Source organism: Cygnus atratus, chromosome 12, assembly GCF_013377495.2.
Source record: "Cygnus atratus isolate AKBS03 ecotype Queensland, Australia chromosome 12, CAtr_DNAZoo_HiC_assembly, whole genome shotgun sequence".
NCBI lineage: Eukaryota > Metazoa > Chordata > Aves > Anseriformes > Anatidae > Cygnus > Cygnus atratus.
In genome coordinates, this window is record NC_066373.1 from 16,439,746 (window position 1) to 16,453,285 (window position 13,540).

Consider the following 13,540-nt stretch of genomic DNA (forward strand, 5'->3'; position numbering starts at 1 on the left):
TATCCTTGGCTTCTCATACTCTTTTACTTGGTGTAGACCCCCAAAGTACTTTTCAATTCCACTTTCCCACAAGTAAGTTTCAGTCTTTGGGAATATAAATTACTACAGTGTGATGTTTGTGGAAACAGAAAAAAAAACAATTTAACACAGAGGTGCCACCTGGAATATGTCTTCTACTCTCCATATCAAGCTACCTAAGCCTAAAACAAAGCACTCAAGAGTGCACCTGAACCAGAGATCTCTTATATAAAATAGAAAGCTTTTATTCCCAGCAGACCTAGATAAAAATTTAAGAAAAGTCTCAAAAGGTAGAACCAAGGCAGATGATTTATTTTGAATCAGTAAATGAAGATTTAGAAGCTAAATAAGTTTTCGGGGCAACGTGTGGGGGAACAACATTGTTATCTAAAAGCATAATAATGTCAAATCTGCTGCACACAATGAGAAGTAATTTTAACTCTCAACCTTCTTTTAAGATTACAGCAGAAATCACTGTTTAAAAGTCTGCTCAGTTTGCTATCTGAAAGAACAGATTAAGTTATCACAGCTATTCCAACACCCTTAAATAGACAAATTTACCAGTCTTTGGTCTCTGCTTGTCACTCAGACCCTTTCTGAATTTTGGCACATTATTTGCTTGATGGGTTTTTCTTTTTTGATTTTTTAAAACTTGCATTCTTGGTCTGTAATAGCTTTCCAGAAGAGATACACTGGGTAACAAAGGTTCTGATAAATACAGAGAAAAAGGTTCACTGATAGCCACACTGGTGGCTATCAAAAAAACTCTAAATCACTGATTGTCAAAAGGCTAGGAATGGAGTTAGAGAGGAAGAAGGTATCACCACTGGACATACTTATGGCCTGCCTTCTTGTGCTTTTTTCAGCAGTGATCCCTCATCACTATCAGAGACAGGACTGTACATGAGAATCAGTCTTTTGTCTGAACTCACATGGTTCTTACCAAAACTTGCATTTATATCAATAACCACCTAAGCTTTGTTTACTATTATATATTAATACTAATAAAAAGAGAAGCCATTATACTTCGTGATTTCTATTCCAAAAACATGACTAGCATAGAAAATGACAAGATTGACATGGCTCATTAAATACATCTTCAAAGCTTAAAATCATGGAAATGTTACTCCGAAACCTGCTAGAAATACAATCATCAGAGGTGCATCTTCTAGATTTGCTTTAGGATATATTTACCTCACCAGTGTCCTTATCTTCACAAAGAGAGACTTCTAATACCCGGTCTACTTCAACATAGTCAGGATTAAAAGGTTCTTCTTCCATCTGCAATGCAAGATTAATAAAATTAGTTGAGAGGCCAAAAAAAGCTGGCATATGCTGAGACTTGGTCTCATCATACACAAAATCCAATCGGGTATGTATGAATTCGACAGTTATGGACTGAGGCTTTTGCAACTCCCCCCTGCCCTCACCCTTTTCAAGAGACAACTGGCACTGAAGAAGGATCTGACATTATGCAGATTCATTTAGGCATGAAGTGCTCTCTTGGAAGCAGAGAACCTCGCCATACTAAAATATCCCTTCCCTCCTTATCACTTAAGTAGTTACCCAAATAATCCTGTGTTTAAAACATGCAAGTCAGGTTAGCTCAGTGATTCCAGAAGAGTTGCTCTTAGAATTACGTTAAACAAGCCACCTCCTGCTGCAACCCAACACCCAGTCCTGATGGCTAAACTTCACTTTTCAGCATTCAGTTCTTGTATTTTAAGAACTAATATTAATCACAATTTTGACAAGGAAAAAAGCAGCTTATTTTAATTGCATATTTCATACTCACATCTGCAAAAAAGTGAGCTCTTTGTGCTTGCCTTAGTTTGAACCGTTTTATTTTCTGCTGGATTCTCTTATCCTTTAAAAGCTGCTGTTCTGTGGCCCACTCACAGTGGAGATAAGAGCTAAAATTACACAGATTAACGTTAATATATTAGTGTAAGCCAAAGCTTACTATCTATTTTTAACACACAGTTCAAGTAATATAGTTCATAAACCAGAAATTCACTCAAATAAGAGACTATTTTATCATTTAAGACAGAATTCACTGTAAAGATTAAAGATTTATTCTTCCAAATAATCATATTACAGCATCTAGTTAAGGTGGCATATTTTTGTTCTAAGATCCAAAGAACTCTATGGATTCCTAAATCTCTTTCAAGTGATCTGAGAAGAAAATCACACATATTTAACATGAACTTAAATAAAGTTAAATAAAGGTCTCTTACAGTACCTGACACTCCAAAAACATGTGAATCCAGAAACACCTAAGCTACATTTGTTAGCAAGAATCTAATAAAATTAGTCACATAGGTAAAAGAAAATCTTAAAATTTTAAGTTTACAAAGAAAAATGTGAAAAAGACAAAAAAGGGTTCACAAGTAATCTTCAAATAACACAAAACTTTACGAATATGGTCCTTACTTTAGTCAACAGCTTCAGTGAAACAACTCTAATACTTACTAGTTCTTGTATTTTACAAAAAACTCTTCTGTTTCTACAGTAATCCCAGCAGATATCTAGAACAGAAATTTCAGGGAATTGTAAAATGCTGAAGCAAAACCCATTTTCAAATATGCAATTTCATCCAATGACAATCACTTACTTCTTTCTTTATTATCCTAGAGGATAAGATTTTGTCTACAATTGCTGCATCTTCTTCACTTGGATTCTCCTACAAATGTAGAAAACCCATGACATCATTATAAATAGCAGTAAATGCTCTCTCTTCAAACTGATCAGGCTTAAAGGCTTCATCAGCACCAGTGGCTTGTTAAAAGATCAACAGTGAAGGTAAATAGGAGTTTTATCAGTAGCAGTCTCTACCATACTAGTAGAGAAATTTAAAGTACAATGAGTATTACTCCTTCAACATAGACTTTTGTTTAATGGAAAGGCAAAAGCAGATGAAGATGATTGTCTTTATCTTAGATTAATATTTTATTACTACTATTTAGGCCAAGAAAATATGTTCCCATACTAAACCAAAATATTTTTCTTAGGATGCAGGAGGTTAACTTCCAGATGTTTATCTTAAAAGGAAGGTCAATATCTATCCAGAGAGAAATATAAGTAAAAGTTCAGTTCATCTTCCAAAGACCAGACGACTCAGTGCTCACCTGCCATACACACTTACTGTGCAAGCAACGGTGATTCTGATGCTTTCCAGAAACAGACTCGCTGTGTATGCCCCGTTAAATTAATCTGATACAGCGAACATACCCTGAGCTTCATTACACAGAGATGGAGAAGCAAGAACTCTAGCAGCCAGGTTAAAAATTAGTAAAATGAAAACCTTGTAGCATAATATGTCAAGCATAGATTTACTCTGAACACAGATAACAGAACTATGCTGTGGAATCAGACAAGGTCATGCCTGTGAATTCCAGCCGGGCTTAGGTGTGAGAAAGACAGTGGATTATTTAGCTCTGCTAACGCTCAAGCTGTTGTTCCAGAGACAGTGAGCCCATGTTTAAAGGTTGCTTCCATTAAGGTCAACCTCCCTCCTGTCCAACTTGTTCCCAACCATAGCATCTACTTTACAGCTTGGATATTCTTTCAATTGTCTCAAGAACACTTTTATTAAATTTATTTCCTGCCACTTTATTTACCTGGAATTGTTCAACACCAAGTTCAAGTGCCAGAATTGGCACAAGTTAAACAGTAAAGTGTGAACCTGAGGGGAGAATGAGGAAGGAAAGGAGCACCCTTCTTAAAATCTTGCTAAGCGGAGGTCCCTGTAGGCTCAATTAATTTTATATTTTGGGAAGTCATGATAACAGTAGTGCACAGCTTTATCCTGTACCAACAAAGTAAAACATGTTACTCCAGTCATACCTATCCTTTGTCTTACCTTTACACTTATCCCTAACTTCAGTTAAGTCAGTAAATGCTTTTAACAGAAGAAGAAAATAGTTCTAAGTCATTTATTTCAATTCTTAGGACCTTGTCAAGATGTCACATTGAATAAACTATAGATTAGTAATAATAATTCTGAGCTTTATTCACCTAACTCCTTGAGACAACTGGGCAGTTCCTACTACTGACCAAGGTAGATTTTACTTACCACAAATAATTGTAAAGGCTGTTCAGCAGGTAAAGGAGCTGAATTCTTTTTGATTTTCACAGAAACTTTAGCTTCTTCTTCTGATTGCTTTCCTTCTCCTTCTTCAGCATACTTTTTCCGTTTAACTTGACGATTTGATCTTCTCTTCTGCATGGAGTAGAATAAAACTAAGAGGCTTTACCAAAAACTTCCTTCAACATGAACTGCAAGTTTCAGGGTTTTTTAAAGCAATACTTCAGCTCTATCTAAAATCAATGGCCAGCATCTGATGGAATACATCAAGCATGTGAACCACAGGGTAAAGAAGTAGCCAAATCCTATTTTGGACCAATTAGATTATTTTTTCCCCTAATGCTTTTCACAGGAACATTTGATGCTTTTATTTTTAGCATTCAGAAGCAAACACAGATCAGTAATTTGAGGGTGGGTGAACTAAACTGACACAATAGATTTCCCTTAAGAAAGCATCAGTATTTCAACTGCTGTTTACTGTTTCAACTGCTGAACAGCTGCATGTTCTTGTCCAATTCAAGAATCTCAGTGAAAGATGCAAAATATGCTATCTCCATTAAACAACAGTAATATGAAAATTAAGATATTCAAAAACAGTAAGAGGAAAGATTATTAGATCTTGTTAGTCAAATTGTTGATCAACTCTGATTTGATTGTTAATAGCTTGTTTCTTTATTCATGTTTTTCTCCTCCACCTTGATCAAGCTTATTTATCACAGCATTTTGCCTACTCAGCTTTTTCTCTATCTTCCGCTCTTGTTTCTGCAAGTATCTGAGGACAACAAGCTCCAGCTGGAGAAATAATGTTATATTATATTAAAGAAATCCTGTCTAGGACAGTAATTTCTTCTCATCCCTCTGTTTAAGCTTCAAAAACTTAGATTACCTTCAGGTATCCTTTCCTTCCCACAGTACAAATTTATAGGACACTGCATGTTTAAACATAGGATTGACTTGTAAACCTACTGCATAAATAGTGATAGCAGGATCACAACAGTCAGTTAACAAACAGCCACTAACATTTGAAAACATTGGAATCCGCTTTGAAGAACTGACCATCACAGAAATAAAATCCAAGTAGAATAGCTTATATTAATAAAATTTATTATACTGAGCTACACAGAAAGCATATTTTTGTTTAGGAAAAGCCACTGCTGGTTGCAGTATACTGCAGTAACCAGCTGGAAAAGAAAAATTTGTGGATAGACCAAACCCCAACATCCTGTGGTCATACTGGCTTCTGCAGAGCAGAAATGAAGTAACGGTATGATTGCAGCACAGGAACTTTCTTCCTGACTGTTAAATTCAAGCCTTGGTCTGGCTGGTCTCTGGTAAAGATGTTTCTATACTTTAACAACTATTTGAGAAATATTTTAGTAAGGTAGAGAAGTTGTAAAATATATACAATACAGTAAACATCAAAGAACGAGCATCAGACCATTCTTCTGTAGAAGCTAAATGTGCATAAAACAGTCAACTTTCCACAAAAAAACACAACCAGACTAGCTATTCATCGATAGTAAGTGTGCATGGGGGATAATTTAAGGCAAAAATAAACTTCAGATTTAAACAGACTCTAAGAATGTGACATTACAGTTTAAATCAATAATACTTTGAAGAAAGTAGGCGAGTTTTTATACTAACTGCTAGTTCATAGAAGCAATGCAAAATGATGCACGAATTAAGAACAAAAGGGTTAAGAACTAGGTTCCAGTTTTACTCATTAAGTAGTTGTTGATGTTTTATTTAACCTATTGAGTCATTAAAATGCATTTTCAATCCTTTTCAGTATGTCTTCTCTTAATTTATGAAATGATGAACAAAACATCAACAAACCTACATTCTCCAAAGTATTTATATAACCTCTTTTGTTTGAAAGAGGCTGTATACTTCCCTGAGCTGAGAAGTATGGTCATAAAAATGATACAAGGAACAAAATAAAGTAGTATCACACATTTTTCCAACAAATAAATCAACGTACTAAAGGAATATACTTACTGAGAAACTAAACATACCAAATGAATTAGGGAAAATTACCTAAAAATACACTAACCTTCCCCACCTGGGTTAAAATAGAAAGCTACTTGCCATAGGAAAAGAAAATCATGTTCAAATACTAAACAATGAATTAAAGCAGAGACTGAAGTAAAGCAACAGATGTCTTTCCTGTTATGCTTCTCCCTAACTCTTGTAGGTAGGCAGAGCAGTGTTACATGACATTCTGCAGCATGATTTTTTGCTGTCCCATTCCACCCATCAGTATCTCCACCCTCTGTTCCCTTCATACAAGGCTCATATAATACTAAAAATCAAATAGCTAAAAAAACCTTCCAAAACAATAACCAAAAAGGAATGAACTTCAGTCTTTTGTATTAAAGTTGTTGACCCAAAGGATTATATTCATGTGTTTACAGAACTCTATTGGTAAGTTACAGTACTTCAGAACTATGAAACCTTTCACCTCCTCTCAAGTCTGCTAAATGGGCCTTCCTCACCAAGACAAATACCCTAAGGAATAAATCATTCCACAGTCTCTTCCAGGTAACCTTTACCTAAGGCACTTCATCATTTAAATTAATAAAAAGCCATTCTTGGAAATGGCTTTGGATCCTCTTCTCCCCAGCATTATCATCTGCAAAATACTAAAGGTCAGCTCTGCAATTCATGATTATTTTCTGACATTGTCATCAGATCATGCAATTAATTTTTACTCAGCAACTTATTATGAATATTGATTACATCCCCTTCAATGAAATTGCTACAGAATAAAAACCTGTGCATATTCAGAATGAAATTTAATGCTGCCCGCCCAGAGGTACAGAGTTGCAATTCTGTTACTAATCCGCATATAAATAGGGTACTATCTCTTACACAGTTCATATTTCTTTGTGCATAAAGTTTGTAAATGATTAAATGACTATACCAGGGCAATCTATTACAAAATGAAGACAAAAAAGTTACAAGGGAGAGAAGCCAGGAGAGAATGACCCCACCCCTTCAGTTCTCAATCCTGCACTTCCTTCAGGTGAATTTCAGAAGCAACTAGAGCCTATCAGCATACTGAGCATAGCTCCTTCAGATCCAACACTGTAAAAAAGTAATTCTTCAGTTTCTACAGAAGCAGTGCTCAGAAAAAGAGCAAAGTTTGCCACAGGCCTTTTAAATGTTCTCCAAGAGCTGGTATCACTGATAAATGCCCCTTCTATTGGGCAATTACCACATTCTCCTCTTCTTATTACAAAGTCACCCACAGTAAGCGTCAGGTCTAACTGCCAATTCAATAGATGAGTACTTACAGTCTCAAATCTACAGACTTCTGTACTGAAATGCAGCAGATGCAAGCAGGACATTGATGTCCCATTACTACAGAGGGATTCTAACCTACAGGATTCTCTTATTTCAAAAAGGGAAAAGTAGCTGATAATGTGAGGATTGTATCTATGAGCGACACATATTACTGAGAGAAAGACAGTAACTCACTCTATCAACAGAAATATAATTCTTTGGAGAGACAGGAAAAAGAAAGCCTATAGACATAAGAGCACATACAAATTTAAGAGAAAAACTCTCACTGCTTACCTGCGAGTCTTCATCTTTCACTGGCCGCTGCGGAGTCTGCTTAGCATCAGACAATTCATCTGAAGATTCATTTTTTCTTTTCTGCTTCTTACCCAGCGTGATGATTAGCTTTCTGTTAGGAAGAAAATTAAAAAACAGTTCCAAGTGAATGCTATATACTAAGTTTACTTAACTTCAAGATTAAAAACAATGCCACATAGACTAGCAATTCCATTACCCTTGTTACTATAAAAATCAGGAAGCACCACGCCCTTAAAAAGGAAAAATACTTCTCAAAACAAAAAGCTACAATTTAACACTAGGTATTTTCTACTCATGTGTCTGGGTTTCTCTACAAGTAAGCAGTTATCCAACTACCTTACACTCCTCTATCAAATATTTTATATCTATAAATGAATAACTGAAATGTAAAATCTAACATTTAAACTAACTGACAATGGTTAATTATACAGACAAAAATTGGCATACCTATCATCTGCAGGTGATGACAGTAAATAACTTGCTGCAAATAACTTCTCATTGTAAAACGTATCTTTTCTTATTAATATTTAAAAGATTAGCTGTGGACAACAATCTAAAACAATTCAAAGCTGTCTGACATGCAAAGCTTGTATGCTTAATCCAGTCATTTAATGGTAAAAGTGAGAGAATTACACAAATCATTTTTGCCTTTAAGAAAATTAAAAAGAAGCTGTATTCAAACCCCAGTAGTTTTATCTCTAAGAACTCTTAGTATTCTCTGAGAGCCAACACTGTGCTGAAAAAATTGGCTAAATTCTAATGAAAACCCACCAATTATTTCTCAGTTGAGCTTTAAAGGTTATACTATAAATTATGGTACCAATGTCATCTAATTTGTTTGTATCTAAAAGGTGTCAAAATATTTCTTTTTTCATATTCAAGATGTGCCAAATACTACTCTTCAAATATGTTTTCAGTGGAATAATCACAGAATGATTACAAACTACCCAAAAACACAGACATAAAAATCTGTCCTAAAACACATATTTCACATCGTATCTGATCATCAGCTCTGTGTAACAGAGAAAGAGACAACTGTTCCAGCACACACGTCTCTGCTATTTACGGCACAAATTAAGCGGCTGACAATAGCTTTTAGACAGACAATTCGAGTTATTTTATGCCAAAGAAGCATCCAATATATTGGCCACCTGAAAAAACACTGATGAGAATGGAGTGGTGGTTGAAACACTTATCTCGTGTATTTATTTTTTTTGGAAGTGTCCAAAAAAAAAAAGAACTATCACTTATTTGCTACAACCAAATCAGCACTCCAGAAAGAAAATGAAAATCTTAAGCTACCAAAATATGATGGGTAGGATTAAACAACATGGCTGCCAAAAGATTATAGACATTTTTTGAAACACTGAACATTTTCACATTTTCAGTATTTAGCTGCTAAGTGTGGAAAGGTCAAAAAAAATAAAGAAAATATTTTCCACTCCCATTTTTTTGTTTCATTATGAACTGAACAGTGCTCGAAAATGCACCATGAAATGGCATTGCAATAAGCATGATCGCAGAGCTCCTTGTTCACAGGGCTGCCTGCTCAGAGGGAAATTCTGTTCTTCAGGTCCTTGCTTTTCATTAGGCATCCTCAGCTTGTTATTTAGAAAACACTTAACATAATTGCTGGAAATAATTTCAAGAATGAATACAATGGTTTTCCCACTGTATACGAAAACAGACTTTGATTTTTCCCTTGCTTTTCCATCTCCAATGAGGAGTTTATTTATGTATTAATACTGTTGGATCCTCAGATATTTGTTAAATATGCTTCTTTCTGGAGATAGGCTTGGATAAGCCACTTTCTTCCTCAGAATTTAAAGGTGTTATATCAGCACTTATCAGCTAATGTGCTCAATTAGCTAGTATTTTTGAAAGTAGTATAGGCAAGGCACACTGATTGACTTTCTGAACCTAGTTATACTGAGTTGCGGATACTACAATTTAACACTGATTTAAAGGAAAATGCAACAAATTGGTGGGATAGAATTTGTTGGAAGACCAGCGAATTGACAAAACCATCCCTATCCCAACAAGTTCTAGAGCTGCACATTTGGAGATTGGGAAAACATGAAGCATCAGGAACGCTTCTCCTGCTCTTAAATTCTGCCTGTCACATCTGCTTCTGACCATGGCTGGAGACAGAATACTAGGCTAGATGAAACTCCAGGCAGACCTGGTCAGGCACTACTCTTAGCTTTGGTCTTATGTTATCAGTAAGTGAAACACGCTGGGCTGATCTCTAGCTGTCCCTTGCTGATCTTTTCACTGAAATACCAGACATAGAATGTATTCAGACTACTGAACTCATAATTTGTAGATTATTATTTTTCTCCAATAAATATTCTTTCATTAACTAAGTGCTGAATACAAGTGAAGCTGGACAGGATCTTGGGAGGACATTTGGTCCAATTCCTGCTCAAAGCCAGCGGCAGACAGGGCCTTGCCCTGCCAAGCACTGCTCATCTCCACAGGTGATACACCTCCCTGGCCAACCTAATCCAAATCTGGACTCTTTCTACATAACAGTGGGTTAAAATATTTCATAAATGCATGTTGCCATGTTAAACATTTGTACCTGTGCAACCAGGTTCATCCTCATTTCATACCCTAGTGCCTAATATTCTAGGTTCAGGTTCCTTTTGAGTTCAAGCAGCACAGCGTGATGGAAGACCATGACCATTTTCCTACAGCTTGTAGTGACATCCACGGAATAGCAGATCTTCAGCTTTAGAACATGGGGTTGTTTTGGGATTACAGACTTCTCTACATCTTTTCCTGCACATTTTTCCCTTCCTTCTCTGTAGTTTTGGTCTCCCTGTGTGCTCACCTCTTGATCTGTCCCTGCAATCTTACAAATATTCCACTTGTCCATCAGCTGTTGTCTTACCTTAATCTTGTATTCCCTACCCCCGGTACTTTTCTTCACATGCATCTCCCTGAAATTTTCTTAACATCTTCTTTACACATTACTGATCAGAACGTTTCATCCTCCATGTGGATACGATGCCAATGAGGAATAATTGCAGTTTCACTTCCTTCTGATCCAGTGCCCAGAACTACCATGCACTTTAGTATCAGAAGTTGCTGAATGACAGTATAGTGCTAAAGGCATGCATTTCTCTTAGTAAAAATGCGATCTGCTCATATTTTGGCCAAAAACTTCTAAAAAATCTGCTATGTGAAAACAATGATTTTCAGAAGCTTGTAAACTGGATCAATTCTGTGAAATTTTTTCATTGACAGAGCAAGTTGCCTTGCCAGTTTATAGATTTCTGCAGGAAAGCATAAAGATCCTTGGCTAAAATCCCTTTTTCCATGCTGAAACAAACTCTTCTGAACAGAAACTATCTATTCTGTTTCTATGAAAAGGAAGCAGCACACTGTAGACACAGGATAAATAATGTCACTCGACTCCATTCCAATTTAATTTTTTCTTGCCTTCTTAAACTTAAAATCTTATTACATAACATCTAGAAATACTGTAGTTTGCTTCAACACTTTTTTTTTCTTCTCTATCTTCAAAGTAAACCAAAAATGTTGAGAAATGTATACAAATGGAAGAGATTAGAAAGAAGCCATTGGAGGAGCCAGTATTACTCTTGATCCTTAGCACATAACTCCTAAAGTGATTTAGGTCTCAAAACTAGAAGAAACCATCAGCAAGACCACCAGGAACCACTATTTGAGGAACAAATCTCTGGACAGTGTAACTACTTTCCTACAAATTAACAACCAGTTAGAACCTGGTCCATTCCTCCTGTTTAATAGCAGAAGAATGCGATGGAAGAGTTGTCAGCACTTAACAGCTTTAAAATTATGAGAACAATTTTCAAAGCCTTAAAAATATTGAACGTGAGCAAGTATGAAAGAGGAAAAAAAAGGAAAACGGCAAATTTGTATTAGGGGTGTAAGAAACAGAAAGATATTGCTGACTTTGAAAGTAGCATTTCAGTTGTTTTCTCAAAATCAAGAAACACTAAATAACTAATCATTAGTATCCAGCCACCTCCCAAATACTTAATTTGTAGTCAAAGCACTTTATTAACTCATGAGTAATAAAATGCTGGTTATCTACATCATTAGTGTTTATCACCAAAAACTTAGCTAAAAATCCTATTTATTAGCAAAATAGAAAGCAGACATTTCCTTGACAAGATAGCATATCCTCTTAAAATGAGAAGTATATTGATGGTATGAAAACAGTTGCTCTCATCCTTTTAGCACGTTTAGTAAAATAATACCAACACCCTAATATTAGCCACTGTCTCCTTCTCCAAATATATCTCAAATTAGTAACTTTTGAATTGGAAACAGATTTTTAAAACACTCATCTAATCTTACTTGGAACAAGCAGCCATTTCAAGCTCAGACAGAACTGGAATAATAATGCAAGAGAAAAAACAAGTATGTTGTTTTTTTGTTGTTGTTAATAAGTCCATATTGTTTGGCATTCAAATACTTCGTAGTAGGTTAGCAGACTTCAGTTTCTGTCACTTAAACCCAACTGGTGCACCAAAACTAGAGTTTGGGAGCAGAGAAAACTACACCAATGAATCATGGCTCAATGCAAACACATCCCAGGAAGACGATCGAATCTGAAATGTGTGCGATTTCTAGTCATGAAAAAAGAGGGTTACGATCTGATGGAACAAAGACATTCAGTGACATCTCCTCTACTTGAGCATAGATCATAGAGCCAGCATTTCCCAACTTATATAAAACATACAAGACAATCGACAATGTCTACTTTCTAGGAAGTTCACTCCAAGTTCTTGCATTTAACCTTAAATGATGCAGGATCAGCTAATAGGTGAATCACTTCCTTTTTTTTTTTTTTCCATCCCCATGTCTCCTGCTGCTGAGTTTAGAAAGGATTCAAACCATCTTGACAGTACCATATCAACAAGTGATAATATAAAGATTTTTCTACCAGGATCTTGGGTCCTAAAAAGGCTCTGTACTGTAAAAAGTACATCTGAGACCCATTTCAAGACAGTAATATTTACTCATTTGGGTAGTTAACAGGATCATGTAGGACTTGCTGGATTCATTATTATGCAATTTAAGGGTTAATAAAAAAATCAGCACTGTCCTTTTAGCACATGAAATGATACACCCATTTCTGATAACAGGAAACAGTTTTGAACTTATGGGCTATGATCCCCAAATGAACTTTAGTAAATCTAATTCCTATGGTTTGGGGGAATTTATTTAGTTATTTATTTAAAAACAAACAAAACTACCTACCAATTGAAAAAATCTTAAATATAGTCTAATGGTATTGCCTTTTATATCACTAATGCTGAGCTACTGCTTTTAATCAGGACCATGATATTTAATTTTGTGTTTGAGTAGGTGGGAGTACATTGAGAGCTATAAATCTAAATGCCAATCTACTTTCTTGAACAACAGAACGTTCACAAATTCCTAATTCTTCTATCCTTTACATAAAATGCTAAAGGTAGACTTTCGAGTTTAAATATGTATCACCTTAAATGGAAGAACTGGAATCATAAGCAGTTCAAATGCTTGTAAATAAATACAAGTTCTATGCAAAAATATTAAGTATTTAGATTTCTAAAACTCAATATGCTTTGCTAAATCAACACTACATGAAAAGCAGTTCTGCAGTCCTGAGAAACCACTGAAGTAACTTAATTTTTAAACAGTTAACTTTGTAAGTAATGAACGTATAAAGATAACCATTTCCATATCTGGTAATACTAAATACATTATACATGCATTCTTATACTGCTAATAATTTGTCATACACTTATGACACTTTTGGTAATAAAGGAATTTAGTCATTTATTTTCAGCAATGCTT

The 13,540-nt window shown here is 35.4% G+C and overlaps 1 protein-coding gene across 10 annotated transcripts in view; it reads right to left on the reverse strand.

Annotated features, from left to right (window-relative positions):
- CHD9 (chromodomain helicase DNA binding protein 9) overlaps positions 1-13,540 on the reverse strand; it is a 94,431-nt gene that overhangs the window by 36,912 nt on the left and 43,979 nt on the right. For all 10 annotated transcript variants that reach the window (XM_050713149.1, XM_035543242.2, XM_035543247.2 and 7 more), the window contains 6 exons: positions 7,685-7,796; positions 4,094-4,240; positions 2,633-2,701; positions 2,491-2,546; positions 1,814-1,931; positions 1,213-1,299 (listed from right to left, as the gene is read on the reverse strand). In XM_050713149.1, the coding sequence (XP_050569106.1) occupies positions 1,213-1,299; positions 1,814-1,931; positions 2,491-2,546; positions 2,633-2,701; positions 4,094-4,240; positions 7,685-7,796 (589 nt within the window). The remainder of the gene's footprint in view (positions 1-1,212; positions 1,300-1,813; positions 1,932-2,490; positions 2,547-2,632; positions 2,702-4,093; positions 4,241-7,684; positions 7,797-13,540) is intronic.